Consider the following 21320-nt stretch of genomic DNA (forward strand, 5'->3'; position numbering starts at 1 on the left):
CCCATAAAATGGCAGCATGAGGATTGAGTCATTGTCAAGAGACTACGGGAAGTATAGTAGGCATCATACAGACACCAGGGGAGGGGGAACTTGAGCAGGCAAGAGCAGGGGGAAGCAGGTGCTGTTATTTAGGACTGATTTTTGCTTATTTGCACATGAGAGCTGTAGGTCAGAGTCTGCCCAGAGTCACGGTCCAGAGATGGTTGGAGTCATGGAAACTACCTGGTTGAGATGAAGCCCAAAGGGTTCATGTTAGCAGAAAGATAATCAACAGATATGAAGCTCACACTCTGCAGACACAGCCCCTGGCAGGATTGAGACTGCCCATTCCTGCCTGGTCAAACTGCTTGCTAGGAGCAATATCCAGAGGAAAAACAGATAGTTTGGGGCTAAGATGGTCCTCACCAATGTAATGATGATGTGAAGAATCCACTCAAAAGTCACTGAGAAAGGTAATTAGAATAGCTGAAGAGAGATACACACAAACACAAGAAAGACAGTGTCCCAAAGAGTTGACCAGATATGTAGTTACCACACTTCAGAAACCCAAGACATACCCAAACAGGAAATATAAGAAGATATCAAATAGAGATACTGGAAATGAAATAATTGATAAATGTAATGAGGATGACTGCATGTATGTCTATGGGTCACATTCATGTCAGCTCTCCACAGATGCCAGCAGACAACACTGGATCCTCTGGAACTAGAGTTACAGGCATCTGTGAGCCCCTATGTGGTTGCTGGTAATTGAATCCTGGTAATTTGAAAAATCAACCAATGGTTTTAACCATAATGGCATCTCTCCAACCCCTGAATTGAGGATCTTACTGAACAGGTAGTCTCTGTAGTCACATGGATAAAGGGAGACAGAAGTGAACAGAAGAGTCCAGAGAAGATTGTCATGAATGTCATCTGTGTGCAGACATCTCAGTGTGATGAAGCTGAGAGAGAGGAGAGAGAAAGTTAGAAGGAAAACGGCTGTAGATGGGATGCCTCCAAAGTAGCAGAAAATCCAACAGGTTGATGACACATTCTGAACTCTGGACAGATGGAAACAAAGATGAGAAGATTCTAAAGCATGTTCAACACATAGTAAACTCCCTGAAAACCGAGCCACAGAAAGTGTTAAGAGCAGACAGAGACAAGGTACTCATTGTCTCTTCCAAAGTGGAAACAAAGTTAACTGAGGGCAAGCAAGGATACATGCATTTATTTACCTCTGCTCTTGACTGTGGGTGTCATGTGACATGCTTTCAAGTTTCTGCTTTGACTTCCCCTCAATGATTGACTGTCATCAGAATTGTGAGTCAAGTAACTTCCCCCTTCTTCTCTAAGTTACTAGATCTCAGGTCGTTTGCCATCATAACAGAAATGAAACTGGAAAACCCAGTGACATTGTCAAAAATTGTGAAGATTAGGAACTGTGAGGTAGTACCTACTGGCACAGTGAGAATGTTTCATAAATAAACCAGTGTCCATCAGTAGTGATCTAAATCAAGCACACTTCTCCCAACAAACCACTTCCTAGGCATGTAGCCCTCAGATGTTTTTCATATATGTGGATCAAAATAGTTACAGGGACTGTGACATTATTTACATGAGCACCTGTAGATGGGAGTTTCTGTCCTGCCCAGACCTGTAGTCATTCAATCCCAAATAAACACACTTATATCAAATAAACACTTATATCAATTATAAGGTTTTTTTGTCCTATTGCTCAGTTATTTTACTAACTAGTTCCGACAACTTAAATTAACCCATAATTCTTATCTATGTTTAGCCACGTGACTTGATACCTTTTCTCAGTAAAGCATTCTCATCTTGCTCCCTCTGCATTGACTGGTGATTGCATCTGTGCTTTTCCTCTTCCCAGAATTCTCCTAGTCTCATCTCCCCACCCATATTTCCTGCCTGACTACTGGCCAATCGGAGTTTTATTGAACCAAAGTGAGTGAAAAATCTTTGGAGTGTACAAGAGTATTATCCCACAGCAAGCACCTCTATAGCAAACAACTCCAAAGCCACACAAGAAGAGGATGGTTCAACTATGAAGTGTGCACACCAAGGAGTTCTACACAGCCAAGATTTACTGAAGCCACACACATCTGTCTGTCCCGATCCTATACCCTAGCAACAGAAGCCAGTCTCAAAAGTGTACACATTGACTGACTTCATTTATAGAGACTTTAAATCTTTCATAAACTAGATAGTTCTAACTATGATTAGAAGTAAGTACGGTGGCTGCCTGGGTGGGGAGGCATTATATGGATGGTGTACTGAGGAAACCAAGGGGGTACCCTAAACATCACATTTTAACCTGGCCAGGACTACCTGGGTGGACTCACCTCATGACTGTAACTTAGTAAAACTGCTTATGCACTTCTCCACTGGTGTCGTACTTCACCAAATGAATTGTTTTATTTTTAAATAGAGGAAAGATGAGAGAATATTTGAGGTAAAGAAAATGACAGTTAAGGATCCCTTGCTGAGAATGAGCAGCTGAATACAAAGACTGTATCAGACTTGTGAGCCTGGAGAGTAGAGATAATCAAAGTGGGGAGGGGAGTCGAGGAAGCAGGGGAAAGAAAGTGGGAAAGGGAAGGGAGAAGGAGAACATGGAGGAAGAGAAGACGTGGGCAGGGAGGAGTCAAGTAGGAGAGGGAAAGAGAAAGAGTGGAAAGAACAAGGGGAAAATGGGTGAGCTGTCACCAGGGAGAGGGTGGGAGCTGTAGCTCTCCAAGGTCCTGAAAAGCCACGCTCTGCTCTTGTAGCCACAGAGAGCCCCAGAAGTTTTGCTGGAGACATTGTGTACTCTGCATTTTAATGTCTCTAGCTGAGCATATGGGGGATTGGAAAGCAGGTGACATCAGCGCAGGCACTGAGAAGTGATAGTGATCGGCCAGGTAGGAGGACACCAGTCCTGGGGCTGAGCAGTGGCCGGAATGGAGAGCACACAGGGGTCATGCCCAGGGGTTACAGTAAGGACATAGGGAGCTGAGGTAGGAGGTCATTCAAGGATGGCTGTGGGTTTAAGTTTGCATTCCATGTTTCTCTGTGATTCTAGAATACCCGTGAAAGTCATATAAGCACACATTTCTCTTAATTAATTGCCCGTATTGACTAATCGATGCCTGCTTATATTCTAGTCTAGCAATGATAATTGATGGGTTATTTTAAAGTATTTATTTTTAGGTTATATGCATGAGTATTTTGCCTACACATGTCTGGTCCCTGTGGATGCCAAAAGGGGGAGGTGTGGGATCCCCTGGAACTGGTATTACGGAGGAGTCCCATGTGGGTCCTGGGAATTGAACCTGGATTCTCTGCAAGAGAGAGCAGCCAGTGCTTTTAACCACTGAGTAATCTCTAGCCCTAATCTAACTTTTTTGTTGAGCTTTTTGTCTTTTAATCCTGCTGTGTTTATGATCTTACTTGGGACAGAGTAGTGGTGAATTCAATAGACCAGTTGCATAAGAAACACAAAATAATAAAAAAAAGTTAAAAAAAAACATAGTATCTATTTTTAATTTCCTATATTTTTAAAAGAAATATACATAGCTTTTTTTGATTCATTTATTAATCATTGTACACCTTATGGGAAAATGAGTGAGGTATATTCATGAATGTACTTCTAAGCTGCTTCCATTGAATGACTTAAGCGTTATAATTTCAAGCTGTCTTTGATGACTTTTGGTGCATGTAAGTTTTATGATAAGCCAATTAAAGACCTTCTTTGCCTAAATCTCTTTCTCCTGTACATTAGCCTCGGTCTATAAATGCTTGGCCATTTCTTCAAATAGAGCTCAAAAGTACATATTCTTGTGCTTATGACTTTGCAAAGCCACTGTATACGGGAGTCCCATGTCATCCACAGATATAATGGCTTTCACATTCTTAGCTGTGGAGGATTCTAAATAGTCACCAAATTTTACAGGACTCTTAGATATAAATAGTCTGATGTTGATAGCACCAGAGAAACCAGCTTCCTGAAGGAAAGCTGGTAGGCCTGACCCAGCAAGGGTCAGAATTTGGTCAGAATTCTCTTGTTCCTGAAGAGCTTATGATTTCAGCAGGCGTGGGTGGTAAACGCCTGAAACTGAACCAGGCTGGAGACAGATGAACTTAGCATACTCTAGGATGCTTGATCTGCTTCAGCAAAGTGAGACACGGCCAAGTCTGGATGTCATAAGTCTAAGCACAGGGTTTCTCACATCTATTCTCAGCAGTAGAACAATGTGCCTCGGCTTTAAAGGGCATCTGTTGTAAACTGTGATCCTCTCGGTTCTCAGTTGGCTCTCTGAAGGCAGGTGGCACACAGATGCCCCTGCACCCATTGTTAAGGACACTCGGATTGTTCGCTGGCTATCGGTCAGTCAGGTTTTGAGAGAGTGAGGATGCAGGGGAATGGCTGGCAGGGCCATCTCCAGTTTAATAGGACATAACTGATACATGCACACAGAGAGACAAATTAACAACATAAAGTTTTATTCTAACTGCACAAAAGATGACTGATCAAACAATCAAGTGAGGTGACGTTGAATACTTCATGCATGTCCTACGAAGATGGCAATGTGTGTCTGCACAGGACGATGGGGAAGGTGCTGGTGTGAGTCCCACTGATGCTGGACTCAGTAGGTTTCGGGTTTTGGTTGTTTCTTGTTTTGTTTCCATATGGCATATCACACTCGTAGTGCTCCATGTGCATCTGTGTGTGCACGCATGCGGAGACCTGGTTTCACATCACTAATCGTCCTTGAATGTACCTCCACTTTCCTCAGAGATGGGGTCAGACTCAGTACTTACTAGTCTGGTTAGCCAGCTTGCTCTGAGACTCTCATCTCTATTTTCCAAGGTTGGAATTATAGGCGGGATGCCATGTGCACCCTTCATATGAGTTTCTGGGATTTTACTCTGATACTCAGGCTTGTGGAGTGCTTTAACCTCTAAGCCATCTTCCCAGCCCCGTACTCACTAGTTTACAAGAATGAGCCGTGACTATCTTCACTCTCCACCTCACTCCCTGCCAAGGTACTCACATTATCCCATCTTTTCAAGTCAGAGTGGGGATGTCTAGATGTCCTACATCACTCCCTGCCTCCACCATGGAAGGACTGATCAGAGGAGAAGCCATCTCATTCTTTAAATATCGATCTTGACACACCATTGTCCCTTAAGGACTTGAGTTAGACATTCCAGTTCCCACTGGAATTGGCTCCCAAAACTCCAGTGTCTAGTGCCTGTGATTCTTCCCTCATTTAGTTTCATTACACATACTTCTGTCTCTGTATTAACATTCTGAGTGACCCCTGACATCCTGCTGCAGAAGCTGTCTTCCTGGATCCAGGTCCCTGGTGGTCACATTAAATCAATACTGAGATGTAGTTCATTTGTCACCCCTGACTTTAGCTCATTCTGCTATTTACCCCCCAACTACCCCCCAGCACTGACGTCTCTATTCCTGAAACACATCTGTACTATCATTGTTATGATTCACATTATTAATTGATTATTATCTCCCATCAGATGCTGACTTTTCAAAGACTGGGCCAAGTGTTCAATAATCAAACCCATCACATCTCATTAGTGTGACGGTGTATTTGAAGTTAATTAGTCTTATTTCTGAATGATTGAGAGAAGGCAAAGAACAATTTGCTGCACACGTTCTCTATACTGTCATTAGCATCTATGTTTTTTGGTAAAGTGAATGCCAATCATTCCTACTATTCCAGAAGGTATCTTCCTGAAAATTCATGAGTAAATTTAAATTAATTAAAGGTGAATGATGCTTTCAATAAAATATAAATGATTACATTCTAAAGTCTGTAATAAATTTAATGTGCAAAATCCTAGGTTATGGTTAAGAATACGTATGTTTTTTTCCCCTGAAGCCTTGACTTTCTCTTTGATAAACTGAGATTTTTAATTTTTTTTATTTATTTATTTTTTTAATTTTCAAGACAGGGTTTCTCCGTAGCTTTTGGTTCCGGTCCTGGAACTAGCTCTTGTAGACCAGGCTGGCCTTGAACTCACAGAGATCTGCCTGCCTCTACCTCCCGAGTGCTGGGATTAAAGGCGTGCACCACCACCGCCCTGCAAACTGAGATTTTTATATGTTAAATTTTTTTATGATTCACTCAATGTTCACCCATTGAAATGGTTTGGATGTAAAATATGACTCCTGTGTTTAAACTCTTGGTCTCTAGCTAGTAGTCCTGTTTTTGGAAGTTCTGGTACCTGTAGGAAATAGAACTTCACTGGAGGGCATGGGTCACTGTAGGGTGGGTCTTGAGGGTTGTAGATCCCCCTGATCATGCCTTGCCTCTGTTTCATGGTCTGCTGAGATGTGAGCAAGCAGCTTCATCTTCTGCCATCATGCCTCCCATGAAAGTAAGACCGAGTCATCTCAAACAATGAGCCAAAACAAAGCCTCCCTTTCTTAAGTTTATTTAACTAGGCATTTTGTTTTTGAGATTATAATTCAATTGCATTTCTCCCTTCCATTTTCTTCTCCCAAACCATTCCTTCTCTGCTCTCCATCAAATTCATGGCTACTTTTTTCACTAATTGGTATTGCATATATGTTTCTGAATATAACCTGTTTTGTCTATATAATGCTACCTGTTATGTATTTCTTCAGGGGTGACTTTTTCCACTGGACAATCAATTGGTGTGCTCTTCCCTGCATTTCCTCAGCTTCCTATGGCTCTGTGTGTGGGGTTGAGGTCTCATGGACTTTTCCCATCCACTTTGGCATATTCATTATTGTCACCCTTGTTCAGCTCATGTCTGGACAGTTATATTGATGAGAGTTTATGGGTGTAGGAAACACAATCTCACAAAATATTTCCTGGCCCTCTGGCTCTTACAGTCTTTCTGCCCCTCCCACAATGACCCCTGAGGCTTAGATTTGGGAGTATTTTGAAGTTATATCCACTGAAATGAGGCTCCACAACTCTGAGGTCTGACTAGTTGCAGTTTTTCTTTAGTGTTGTCTGTCTATTGCAAAGAAAAGTTTCCTTGACAAGGGGTCAGAACCATCCTCGTCTATGGGTATAATTGCAAATGTTTATGGATTGTAGTTGGAAATTAGGCTGGTTTAGTAAAGTAGTGATTGTAGATTCTCACTCAATTACCATGACTTCTCTAGCACTGAGTAGTTATTTGGGTTTCCAGTTCCAGGCATGGTTGCCCTCCTGCAGAAAGGCCATAAGTCCAGTGAGAGAGCTGTTGGTTACTGCCGAATTACGTATTCCACCACTGCACTCCTAGGGTTAAGGTGCTATGCTGGCCATTGTTGTGGTTCACAGGCATCATAGCTAGGTAGGACTATTGGTTGCCTCCTTTGGAAGCTTTCATGGTGCCTTCTGGTATCATGAATGCTAGTTCTCAGGGAGGGGACATTCAGGTCAGTTCTAGCTCAGAGGCCTCTAGGCCCTGTTCTAGAAAATTATGGTACCCAGCAATAAGGATTTGCCATCCACCTCTGGGAGATAACCAAAGGCAGCAGCAATAGGCTATATGTTTGGAAGTCTCTTGTACAGCCCTGATCAACAACACAAATGAAGGGTTCTCATGCCCTGTATTTGTGTTTCTGTTAGGTGGCCTTTGGTTCTTAAAGGAAGTACTGTCAGACCAGAGAAAAGTTCACTGAAACTATATATGTATATCTATATAAGAAGCTGCATGTATTATAGGGTTTTTTTGGTTTTTTTTGATGGTTAATAGTTTGATCCCTTGCATTTATTTCAGTCACCCCTATTGTTATTTTACCTGCCTATCATTTTCTCCTGAATTCACATTTTTCTACCTAAGGAGCCCTCTCTTCCCCATTTTCCTGATCATAGCCTGCTATGTCCCACTCTATTTCAGCCCATTCCCTACCGTGGCGGTCCCATTTTACTTGCCTGGTTTCTGTATTTACTAAAGGTTATGTACACACATCTGAAGATTTGAAGCTAGCAACCTCCAAGAGAAACCATGGGATGCTTGTTTTTCTGGGTCTGGTTACCTCATTGACTGTGATCTTTTCTAGTTCCATCCATTTACTGGCAAAGTTTGTGATGTAATTTTTCTTTGCAGCTGAATAGTATTCCACAGTGTATATGCACCACATCGTCAATTTGTATTCATTGGTTGAAGGACATTTAGATAGGCATTTTAATTAAAAGGAGGATAAATAACACACTCAGGTAGTCACAGTTTTTACATTTAACTTTTAAGTAACAAGTTACAAGAAGGGATTAAACAAGGCATCTATTCTTGTGCTGTAAATATTGCCCAACTGCACATGTAAAAATGAATATTGAGCCAAAATTATCAACTTAAACCAGAGTTGTTTTAATTAGATGCTCAAGCCAACCGCTCAGAAATTACGGATGGAGTCAAGTTTAGACATATTCAATGGCAGCTGGATTACAGGTCTGGAGGCAGCCTTCCAGGGCTCAGGGGATGACACATGTCAGTGCCTAGCAAAGGTAAGTTCCCTGCAGTCTAGTGAACATGGCATGTCTCACAGACCCAAACAGAAGGAAATCATAGGCAGATATCAAAGGGAACAGAATATGCCGGTGTGGAAACTAGAGAAGACAGTTGATACTTGGGAGTGAACCCCAGAACAATATTTGTACTTGGCAAATTTGGATGCCCTGGTCAAACACATGTTGTATGACATTAGCAAATAGAGTGGTCAGGGCTAGGTGAAACCCTTAGATTGCTGTGCCATGATCTTGTTCGTTGCTTTATAGGAAGAGGAAAGGGGACCCAAGTCAGCATGCTCGCTCTGTTTCGCCGTGTGATGCTCTGCAGGGTCCTGGTTGGATGTAAAATCTCCACCTCCAACTCGCCCACTCTAGAAGCATGAACTGCATCACTTACAAATTGCCCTGCAGTGTTTTTATAGTGGAGAAAAGACTTGGCTAGCGTCCCTGCTCACAAATGAAGAAAAAATACAGAAAAAGCTTCTGTGGCTGGGACAGAAAGAGGTTTAGAAAGCCTTGATTTCCTGAGGGGTTTTCTTACAAAATGTATTATCTAAAATTAATAGGAAAGTTTCTAGTCATCCCATTTTAAGCATTTTGTTCCTTATTCTCCCGCCTTCTTTCTTTCTCGTGGCATCAGACCTGATGATCTTCACTCCTTTGCCCCCAACATCCCACAAGGCACTAGCTGAAGCAGAGGAGTTACTGGGAAGGAATAAGCACAGTCACGTGCTCAGAACCTCCAGGCTGCCTTATCCCCTTCCATTTTGGCTCCTTGGGTTTACCCCTCACTGAGCCTCACTCCCCTGTAGGCCTCGAACAATGGGCAGAAAGAATGGCACTCAAAGAGCCCAGAACAGCAGGGCTCATGACTATTGGGTGATTGCTCGGGGCAAGCACTCAGCCTCTCAATGGTTCCTGGTTTCTTAGACATGAGGATTTTGTACATCCTCAATTCCCAGTGGTAATTTAATGGGTGCAATGAATACGGCAAGGTGAAAAACATTTTTTGTTTTGTTTCCCCCACTTTGTGCCCGGTGTGGACAGCTGAATGGATTACTTTTTTGTTGCCGTGATGAGATACCACACTCCACCCAGGGTGACTTAAAAGAGTTTATTTTGGCTTATGGTTCCAGGGAAATGTGTCTGTTATGGATGGGAGGTGTGGCTGCAAACAGCAGACATGGTGATAGGAACAGGAAGTTGAGAGCTCATATCTTCAGATGCAAACAAAGAGAGTGAAGTGGAGGGACTAGAGAAGCTTTTAATGTCAAAAGTCCTCCCCATTTAAGTGGCACCCTTCCTCCAGCAAGGCTATCCCACTTACACCCCTCCCAACAGCCCTGCCAACTGGGTAGCAAGTGTTCAATTGCCCAAAACTATGGGGTATTTCTCATTCAAACCATCTAGTGGTAACCTGTATCTTCTATGGCCTGAAACCTTTGCCTACGCAGATTCAGATCCCCATGCTATAACCCTGGAGGAAATGAGGTAAAGCAGGGGTCAGGAGCTAGTGGGGGAAAGAGAGAGGACCCCTAAAGAGTGGAATTACTCTCTGTAAGAGACCCCAGAAAGCTACCTTCCTCCTCCAGCCACTCTGGGTACCCAGAGGCTTTCTGTGGGACCATAAGAAATCCACCCATTGTAGGGGGACACCTAGTATTTTGGGAGGGTTTTATCCTGGGCCTTTGTCTTTGGCAGAGTGTATTTCGGCTTATGGTATCTTGCTGTAGTGACGAGGAAAGAAAAAAACCCTAACAGAAGGAATTATTTCCATAAGAGACCATACTTACAGTGTAGAGAGGCATCCTTCACAGAGACCATACTCACAGCGTAGAGAGGCATCCTTCACAGGCTGCTTTCCAAGTGTTTTCCTCAGTTTACCTCCTCCATTTATCTCTGTAGCCCAGATCTGCAGTTTACACCTGCATACCAGCTACCCAAGACTTCCGGTGTGCGCGATTGTGCTCTATGCACACTTACACACTGTGTTGTGCCCATTCCTTGTACAGCAATCAGCTTGAGCCTCCTGTTTCCCTTTTACAGAAGTGTGTGTGTGTGTGTGTGTGTGTGTGTGTGTGTTAAAAAGGCGAAGAGAAGTTTCTGAAATCCTTACCAGACTGACTTCCGCCATTGCCCTTCCCTGGCAGGCGGGGGCGCGCTTCACACACCTCCACAAGCCTGCTTTAGGCTGGGTTTTGGAGCGCTGCTCTAGGTCCAGCTGTAAAAGAACGTGCCAGCCTTCTGCACACATACGCTGGAGCTCCCTGATGTGTGGAATAACGCTGAACAAACGTGGTGATTGTGAATGAACCTGGGAGCGCTTTGGATTGGCGATTCTGGAATCCAGACTTGGCCACCCTGAGCGAAAGCTGGGGAAATAGAAGTGGGTTTGGAGTTCCACTGAACTCTACCCTGGGAGGGGGAGTGCTGGCCTGAGAGATGTGCTGAAGAAACAAAGGCGCTGTCAGGACTGTGGCTGGGCGGAGGTCTGGAGGGCAGTGACTGGGGTAGCAGGCGCCAAGATGGGACTCTCTAAGGACCCAACATGTGGTTCAGGAGAGTGCAGTACTCACTGCCACAGCCACTGACTGACTGCAAGGAGCCCTGGTGCAACCATGGAGATATCACGTGTGTCCCATAGTAACCCAAAACCACATTATTTATCAGCTGCCACGCAGGCTCCTCCCGCTTGCCCCTAGCTCCTCCGCCAGACTCTTAGCAAACGTGTAGAGTCTGGCTCCCTGCGCCACTGCTCTCTGCTCTGCGGGGCGCGCAGCCTGGGGCTGGTGCCTGTTCATCCCTCCTAATAGCGGGCCCGGCTCCACCCACAAAGATCACCCTGGAGCCTGTTTGTAGTCACCCTCTGACTGGCTGATCCCCCTGGCAGCTAAGCTAGATGAAGCGTGCTGCAGCCTGGGGCTTCCAGGTCCTGCTCAGCAGAGACTGAGGCCAGCACGCGCACGCGTGTGTACACACACACACATACACACACGCGCACACACACAGACTTCTGGGTGTCGCCGCCCTTGGGGACCTGCGCTGCCAGCCAAGCATCCCCGCCCAGAGTCCTGGAGTGCACAAGGCACTTGCCACGCCGCTGTCACTCACAGCGTGTTGAGAGCCAGCTCTGAGGACACGCACGCCTTTGCTCTCAGGCAGCCACAGCCTAGCTCCACAGCTCCCAGCTTGCTTTTTGTTACAAGCCGCACCCCCCAGCGCCTGGCTCCTGATTCCGCTTTACTGGCAGCGATTGGGAAGAGTTGATTTCAGTGGGATCTACCTGTGAACCCAGCGGGACAGGAAAACCAGGACGCGGCAGAATTGTGTTTTCTTCAAAACGGCCATCTCCACCCAGTAATCGGCTCCAGTCCTTACTTGGGTCCTCAGCAGAACAATGGATTAAGTTACTCTTCTCTGGGCCAGAAGTCAGGTTCAAGACTTGGGACAGAATGAAGGAAAAGGCAATGATCAAGACTGCTAAGATGCAGGGCAACGTGATGGTGAGTGCTACGGTTGTTCGCAGGGTGGGAATCCACACTGAGAAGCAATGTGTTGTGGAGCAGACCTCAGGAGTCCTCAGTTCCCCAGGGAAGTCGGAGACCTGGTTGGTGTTCACACACTGCAGGACTTTCCACTCGAACCTGAGGGTGTGAATGAGCCAGCATCTGTTGGCAAATGGGAAGTTGGTGGTTTGGCAGTTGCTGTCTTCTGGGCATGTGGCTTTGTTGCTTTTGGGGCACAGTCTGCAATCTTGCCTGTGTCTGCTGAGTTTCAAATACATCCCCAGGGCTGTTCTGAGGCAAGCACAGGGAAGGGAGGTCTCTTCAGACAGGAAGTGGCCTTGGGCCCTAATGCCCTCCCTGGTCTCCTGGGTGCAAGTCAGGGCTGAGACCTGTGGGGTTTCAGCCTTCAATGTGTGTACCTTTGCCCTGGAGGCAAGCACCACATTTACAGCTGCCAAGCAGGCAGAGCCTGTTCCCCAGATTTGGGAAAGATGTTTGCCCCAAAGAGAATTGTTTCTATGGTGGGGGGCAGTGATTACAAGTCCTTCTGAAGGATAGAAGACCTCTGGGGATTCCCCAAACCTCAGGACTGTGGGTCAAGTGACATCTTGGCAGTGACAACGTTGTCAACTTGAGGACCACTGCCTTGCCTTCTCAGTAAGATGACCCCAGCCTGCTTGTGGCTGACTTATCTGACATCAGTACCCCTGACATTAGTGCCAGTGGCCTGAGGCATGGACCCCAGAGGTCAGAATGCAGGATTCTTCTGGTAAGGACAGGGAGATTGCCATTGAGTTGAGAGTTGAGCAGAAATCCTGCGGGTGTGTTTGCTTGAGTGATGTTTTAGCCCTTGAGGTGTTGATATGAGATGAGGCCCCCATGTGCTACCCTGTGGGTTTTTGCTTTTGTAAGAGGCAGGGGCGAGGAAGGATAGACATGCTACTTCAGAACAACCAGCAAAGCAACAGAATGCTTCTCTAGCATGTCCTGGAGTTGTTTACAAAAGTGGGTTGAGTCTGGGGTACGCTGGTGGGGAGGCATGCTTGAAAGAACCAGTCTGCCCAATTTGAAGTCTCTCTTTAAATGGAGGGAGACAAAAAAAAAAAAAAAAAGACTGTGCTTCTATTGTAAAAAGTCTCCTACCCTCAGCAAGGCACCTGTTGCCTGGCACAGGAAAGCTGTGGGCTTAGCTCAGAGCCTGACTTTAGGACAGAAAGAGTGGCTGTCCTACTGTGATGTGATGGAGAACTGTGTTGATACCACACTCCACAAGCCCTCATTTGGCACCTCTTCTTGGTCTACCCGATTTAGTTGCCTGTTTGTGAAGATACACCTGCTTTCCTAATTTCTTCAGCCTTCTTTTGGTCTGTTACGATAATCAGCATAATTTTGTATAAAAAGGGCATAAGTGTGTATTAAGCATACCCACTATCTAATTCCTATCCACACCATGGTCCCTTTGCAGACCCTGCAATAGCCTGCTGATAGAACCGGAGCATGTAGGTATGAGGCTACAGACGTGGATTAAGATTACTTCTGTACATAGCATGTTATTGGTGGTCATAGAAATCTGTTATCAAATGAGTGTTTCTAATCCTAGCTGGCATGGGATGCTGTAATATAGAGATGTCTTTATACCATAGCTCTTGAAGATTCGTGAAGTGCTTTCTTCACTCCCTCCCTCCCAGAGGCGCAAAAGCTTGCTCATTGTGTATCTTGCTTGTTCTTTGAATATGGTTACCCACGTGACACCTATACTCATCCTCTTCCCTGTCCCCCTCTCTGTCTTGGTTATTACTGTCATTAGAGTCAGTCAAACTGAGCCCAGAGGATTCTGCAGCAACCAGCATTTTATCCATCATCTGTTGGAACGAGAGCTAGATGAGATGTGAGCTCGCTATACTTTTAAGTGCTCTATCAACTCTTAAGTCAATAAGTAAGAGTCTGGTTTGTAACTCATTTGAATACCATGCTCCCACCAAGTCTCTGCAGCTTCCATCGAATGATGCTTCCACACTTGTTCCGCTAATTTGGGGCTTGTGGATTCCTAGTTTTTTCATCAGTTGCCCTGGATGGCTTGTTAATCACTGCCTCGCCTGGGTTGGATGACTGGCAGTTCTTGGCACTCCAGGCTTGATTGTAATTTAGGTGATATTTAACATTAACTGTGAGAATGGCGTGGTTTACACCTGGTTCTGACAGGCGAGTGCTGGGACATCTCACTGCCTCAGAGAGCAGCAGAGGGCCTCCCAGTGAGTGGCTTCAGGGCATCCACCTGTGCACAGAGACAGACAAGAAAGCCTCAGCACTATATGCTTAGAGCTGATTTCATGAACAGGCAGGCAGAGCACTCTTGACCCTCCCAGTGGGCTGAGAGGACTCCAGACAGTCACAGCCATGTGCTGCACGCCTCTTCAGCCAGCTCTTCCCACATGTGTTTCTGTGTGTAGCCCTCCCGGATCTGCAGACCCATGCATCACCAGGAGCCCCACAAAGACTAGACAACAGTCCCTGGCTGGCCATGTCAACACCACATTGCCTAGCTGAAGACTCATGCTTACCCACAGAGTGTATTCTTTGCATATTATTTTAGACATTCATCTCCAATTGCAGTTGGGTGGCTTAGAGAAGGCAAATGTGTGGTTGTGCTCCCCGGTCTTAGTTTGTGCTAGTCAATGGATTAAAAAAAATGACATGGGTGAGGGCAATCCTCAGCTTCCCTTCCACTGTTGACAGACATCTACTTCACAAACTTTGAATGCTAGGAATATTAACAGACTAATCCTTCAACTCGCCATGCCACACACTGGGAGAGAAATCAAGACATTTTGTTCTTATGGAACAAAACATTATTTTGAAAGTAATGCTATTTTGATGAAATCTTTTCTTGAAACATCTTAGGTCCTCAGCTTGCACTCTGGCGTCCCTTTATTGTTGATACATTGCTATTGCACTAACATTCAGGGCTGTCTCCTCTGGGAGTAGGTCTGGTGGGCAGTTTTACCATATAAAGGCCATTGCTTCATGTTAAATCTTTCTGCTCTGTGCCTGTGAGCTTTACCCTGATGCTGGGTTTCTGGGTAAACATTGGTTGAAAACTAAGTCTAGGGGCTTGCTCTGGTCCTCATTGCCCGCCTTGGTGAGTGCGAGGAGAGCAGGGTCTCTGTGTTTCTTCAGGACCCAGAGATCCACAAGACTCCTGGACCCTTGAGACTCTCATGGCCAATCAACAATAGCATTAAAGGAAGCTGGGGCCTGGGAATTCTTGGCACAGGAAGAACTCAAGTTTTTCTTGTGGCTTCTGGACCCCAGAGTGTGTCTTTTGTCAATGGCTATGTGCTCCTGTCACACTGAGTCCAGCAACGGCTCACATGCACTGCTTTCCCCTTCCTGCTTTGGGTGATTCTCCTGGACCAGAACTGTCCAAAGTCGGGGTTTTCTTTCTTTCAGGCTCGTGGACTCCAGTGACCAAAAACAGTTCACATATAGTGGGTAGAGTGAGCAGAGAGGCTCTGAGGTTTTGAGGCCACACCCTTCTTTGGACCCCTCCCTGAAAATAATAACTCTGCTTGGGAGATGAATTATAAGAATGTAGCCTCTCTTGGATAAAGGGTTTCTCTGTCCCTTATTGGCAACCCTGCCACTGCCCCCCATTCCTTGGTAATGTGAAGCTTCTCACGGTGGCAATCAACACAGCCTTTGCTGCTTAGTGTTTGGGAAGGATGTGCCTTCTGAAAATGGGCCCAGGTATGACTCAAAAGGTCCAGGTTTCTGAGCATTTTCCCTGTGCGCTGAATGAGGAGACTCAGGGTGATTCCCCTGCTTCCTGTCTCTGCAGCATCTCTTCTCAGCAGCTTCCTTCTCAGCACTCCTCCTAAAATACAGCTTCCTGTCTATGTAGGGAAGCCAGCTGGACGTCCGTCTATGCTACACACAACTTCCCAGGAGCAGGAGCATCTTAAATAGATGACCCACAAGCGAAAATGTGCCAAGTCGGGGCTGGGGTCATGTCTCATTTGGCAATCGATTGCCATGTAAGCATTAAGCATGACTTGAGTCCAGCATCCATGTCAAAAGTGGGGCATAGGCACACTTCTGGAATAACAGCCCTGGACAAGTAGAGACAGAGGGATCCCCAGAGCTTCCTAACCATGCAATTTAGTTCTAGGGTGAGACCCTGTCCCAACAAACAAAGTAGAAGATCCTGAGACAGGCATAGGAGGTTGACCTTCACACACATGCTCGGGTGCGCGCACACACACATATACACGCATACACACACACACACATACACACACACACACACGCAGACAAGTTGGTAAAATTAACACAAAGAAATTCTCAAAATCAGAAACAAGCAGTCACTTGAGGATTCTTTTATAAGTTGTCTTAGAACTTCAGTGGAGAGGGCTGTCCTGTCTACTCCTGAATCTGAGCAGGCCTTTAGCTCATGTGGCCCCTGGGTCTCTGTGTTTGGACCAATCAACATGCTAAATTAGTGACTTGTTGCTCAAAGCCATTCCCCTTTCTGGAACCACTCTGCTCTGTACCTGTTCACCGTTAGTGTTTGAGCTGTTATTACGGAGGGGAGTGGTGCACTGTGAGACATTACAGCCAAGCACAAACGTGACTGCTGGCGGTTCTCCAGGGCTGCTCATTTGGGGGCATCTGCTAACCAAAAGGTTAGGAGAACTTTCTGGAAAGCCATTCAGGAAAGACTGAGCTTGGGAGCAAACTTTGGTGTTCTATTGTCTGGAAACATTCCTTCAAGTTCCAACAGGCTGGACAGCCTGAGAGATGGCTATGGCAGCCTGAGAAATGGCTCCATATACATTTTTATCCTAAGTCAAAGGGTTTACCTACTTCATGGAAGGCGGTAACTCTGGCCTCCATGCCCTTTTAATTTGGAGAGGAAAATTAATTCACCTCAGAACATTAGTTTCATTTCTTTCTTAATTTGTATTTTAAAATGTAAAGGGCCACACAACTACTCTAGAAGTCTTAAGGAGTCTGGTCTGCTCATGGCACCATTCTGAACATGCTGGCCATAAACAGTAATTATTGGTGACTCAGATCTCACAAGTTACACTGTATAGTTGACTTTAACTCATTATTTCTTACTTACTTACTACTATAGATTTAAGTGGTTTTTTGTTTTGTTTTTCTTTCTTTTTTTTTAACTTTGTTTTAGAGACAGGTTTCTCTGTAGCTTTGAAGCTTGTCCTGGAACTAGCTCTTGTAGACCAGGCTGGTCTTAAACTCACAGAAATCTGCCTGCCTCTGCCTCCCAAGTACTGAGATTAAAGGTGTGTGCTACCACTGCCTGACTGTGTTTGTTTTGTTTTACGTTGTGTTTATGTGTAAAATGGTTAAGCTCTTTTTTAAATTTTATTGATTTTTATTGAGCTCTACATTTTTCTCTGCTCCCCTTCCTGTCTCTCCCCCTGCCTTCAACCCTCTCTCAAGGTCCCCATGCCCCCAATTTACTCAGGAGATCTTGTCTTTTTCTACTTCCCATGTAGATTAGATCCATGTATGTCTCTCATAGGGTCCTCATTGTTGTCTAAGTTCTCTAGGATTGTGATTTGTAGGCTGGTTTTCTTTGCTTTATGTTTAAAAAACGCTTATGAGAGAGTACATGTGATAATTGTCTTTCTTGGTCTTGGTTACCTCACTCAAAATGATGTTTTCTAGCTTCATTCATTTGCCTGCAAAGTTCAAGATGTCATTATTTTTTGTGCTGTGCAGTACTCCATTGTATAAATGTACCACATTTTCCTTTTCATTCTTCAGTTGAGGGGCATTTATGTTGTTTCCAGGTTCTGGCTATGACAAACAATGCTGCTATCAACATAGTTGAACACATGTCCTTGTGGCACGATTGAGTATCCTTTGGATATATACCCCAAAGTGGTATTACTGGGTCTTGAGGAAGGTTGTTTTCTAATTTCCTGAGAAATCACCACACTGACTTCCAAAAGGGCTGTTGTTTCATTTCAATTCAATAGTTTAAAATACATTTACAGTGTAGGAGAATTTAATGAAGTCTTTTGGTTGTAGGAACCAATGTTATCTGGTTCACAAGAGGGCACCTAGGATCTGAACCACAAGCTTAGACCCTGTATGTCCCATGCCTACACTGTGCTAAGCCAGCAAGGGCACATAGGGCAAGCCAGCACCCCTTTACCAACCAATTTCTCTCCCTCTGAGGTTGGGAGATGCTCTCCTCAAGAGCACAGTGGGTTTTAGAATGACTGTGTTATAGAACCCTCTGGAAGATTCCCAGGGGCATCTATGAGCTGGACAGTTGAGACTCACTCATTGAGAATGGAAGTTTTCAACCCCACAACAGCATCACCATTTTGTCCAATGCCTCATGCTCAGGGGACTTGGAGTCAATTATCCAGGCTGTGTACAACAGAGTAGGATAAGGGTGCTTTTCACCTGCTGCTGGGGCAGAGGCCCGTGCACATTGTCATCAGTCTGGAGGACATAATCAGAACATTGACCTAGAAGGCTCCTGGCAAGTGCAAAGTCAAGTCATGTGGGTGCTAGGAACTGAACACTGGTCCTCTGGAAGAACAGCCGGTGCTCTAACCACTGAGATATCTCTCCAGCCCCTTCCTTTATCTGTTTTAAATTAACTTCTCCTCTCTATCCCTCTCTCACCAGTGAGTGCCGTAGCTCACCTGTGGAGGTCAGAGGACAGCTTGCAGTTGTTTGGTTCTCTCCTTCTACCATGGGATTCCTGGGGTTGAAACCAGGTCCTCAGTCTCCACAGCAAACGCCTTTACCCTCTGAGACCTCAGGGGCCTTTGACCTTGTCTATGGTCCACCTGAAAATTTATTTCCAACCGAATGGAAGCAATGTAGCAGTAGCAGAGACTCTGGAGGTAAAGGTAGTAGGACCGGCAGAACTGGTTCAAGAATTTTCCATGAATTATGAAGTTCCATTCTGGCTCCCCTCCTTAGTCAAGAGTGATTGTCTTCTGTCTTTTATTGTTGTCTTGTGACCCTCCGTGCCAGGACACACACTTGCTGGCCTTGGCCATCCCCACTACCGTCCTTACCTCCTCCCCTTTCTATCTTCGCTAGATGCCACTGTTTATAGGGAAAGAAAGAAAGTAGGTAAATAGGAGAAAGTGCACCTTGGCTGGTGAAGGGCCTGCTTCATGAGCTTGGAGACCTGAATCCAGTGTCCAGAACCCATGTGATAAATCCACGCATGGTGCTGTGAGTATTGGGAAGGTAGAGACAGGGAGATTCCTAGAGCTCAATGGCCAACCAGTCGAAACTGCCCTGCTAACTCCAGGCCAGGGAGACCATGTCACAAAACAGGGTGGAATGCACCTAAAGAATGACAGTGGAGGTTGACCCCTGGCATCACACACACACACACGAACACACACATGCACGTGTGCATACACACACACACACAGCATGCACACACCCAAAAACAGAAACTAGATGGCACAAATATGTATTATGACCTAGGCAGGGTAGTCAATAGTGCGTACACACTTTAGCTTTGTTCTACACCTCGCTCGCACCCAGTGCACTGTGCTCATGCATCCCTGGAATAGTCTGTGCTCACTCTGTCAGGCACGGCTGTACATCTGCTGGGTAAAAGATGTGGTGGACACCATCACTTTGATTGCTTGACTTCCCAGCTATTAAATAAAAATAACACCACTGCGTTAAGACAGGGGTGCCAAGGATACTCCTGTTTCCAGTTGAGTGATACTCATCTGAGAAAATCAAAGGGCGCCGCTGACATGCTGAGCTGGCTGTGGAGTAAGGTTGGCCCTGCACCAACCAGCTGCACTGGCTGCAATTGCTTATGAGCATGACCTGGAGGAGACGCTGGGGCTGGCATTGCAGCTAAGAATTAGACACTTGCCCTCTCTCCCCACCTCTACCGTGGCTAGAAGACACTATCTTTTAGGAAACAGAAAACTTACTTCAAATATTTATTATTGCCTAATGTTGTTTGTATATGAAGAGCCTGTAGTGAAATTTCCCAGCCATGAACTCACATAAACAAAACCAACAATTGCATGTGCCTTTGTTCCTGCAAAGTGCCTTGATTGTACCCTAGATTCTCAGTGCTGAGGCAAAAGGAAATTTAGCACATGTAAAAATAATTCTTTGCAGCTCATGATCTATTCCAAAATTCTCCCTTTTCTAATCATGTAGAGAAACACACATAGCCCAGAAGATGGGCAAGGCTCCGGGAAGCTTATGAATGGGGAGCTTCTGAACCACCCCTTCCTGACTCTGCCTTTGCAGCATCTCCAGTCTCTTTGGCAGCAGCTGCAGGCATGGACATTTTTCTGCTGTTACTGACACCATCTGCTTATTAGAATCTTCTAGGAGGGAAGAAAGAAGACCTGCATTGGCTCACAGCAATGGGCAGAAATGAAAACCCAGCGTGTTAGCTCCCTGTCTTTTGCTGTGACAGAACAACCATCAAATGCAATGCAAGTGAGCAGGGAAGGTTTGAGCCCTCGGTTCTGGGGGATGGAGCCCACCATGGTGGGTCAGCAGCTCTGGTTGGGAGAGTGGGAAGCAGTGGGTCGCATGGTCTCTCCAGTTAGGAATCCAGGAGATGAGAGCTGATGCTGGGCTGGCATTGTTCTTCTCTTATTCAGTGGCCCAGCCAACCTTAGGGTGGATCTTCCCTCCTTAGCTAAGCCTCTTTGGAAACAGGCAGACGTGTGTTTCCTGGGTGGCTCCCAATCCAGTCAGACTGACAGTGAAGACTACCCTACCCGCTTGCACTGCTGCCCTACCTCAGTCACCGAGAAAGGATTCCTGGGAGTATCTGTCTTTGAAAATGGGAGAATGTTGTCCGGCTTCTGTCCTCACCACAAGGCCAGCCCAGTCTGCACTCTGGAGCTGTGGAGAATATTTCTCTAGATGAAATTTTACAAAAATGCATGGAGCCATTCAACTTCATTGGCATAAGTTAGAAAGGGACAATTGGAGTCACAATGAGAAAACACCCAGTGAAGTCTAAGGTTTTAGAAAGATTTCTAGGACTGATTTTTGGTGTAGGTGTTTAGCAAGGAGCCCCTGTGTTTCCATGTGCACAGCTGGCAGGGAGGGACATTAAAACTTGGAAACTTCATAGGAGGGTAAAAGTTGAGGATAAACTTACTAGTTAGCCGTCTAACTTCTGAATATTTCTCAAGAGAATCCCTGTCAGATGTTCCCCCCATGAGAAATTTGTAAGGATGTTTGTGATGGAAATGTTTTTAGTGACCTTGAGCCTGAACTGGTTGACTCTCTATCAAAAGGGAGGACATATAAATACACTTGTCTTTATGTAGCT

The 21320-nt window shown here is 45.4% G+C and overlaps 1 protein-coding gene across 2 annotated transcripts in view; it reads left to right on the forward strand.

The window, feature by feature from the left end:
• Dpp6 (dipeptidyl peptidase like 6) overlaps window positions 1–21320 on the forward strand; it is an 887986-nt gene that overhangs the window by 80774 nt on the left and 785892 nt on the right. The window contains exon 1 of one of the 2 annotated variants that reach the window (XM_057791942.1): window positions 11466–11983. The exons of the other annotated variant lie outside the window; for it this stretch is intronic. Coding sequence (XP_057647925.1) covers window positions 11933–11983 — 51 coding nt within the window. The 5' untranslated portion in view covers window positions 11466–11932. Of the gene's footprint in view, window positions 1–11465; window positions 11984–21320 lie in introns of those variants that run through there. 2 annotated transcript variants of the gene reach the window in all.

The sequence above is a fragment of the Chionomys nivalis genome, chromosome 1, assembly GCF_950005125.1.
Source record: "Chionomys nivalis chromosome 1, mChiNiv1.1, whole genome shotgun sequence".
Lineage (NCBI taxonomy): Eukaryota > Metazoa > Chordata > Mammalia > Rodentia > Cricetidae > Chionomys > Chionomys nivalis.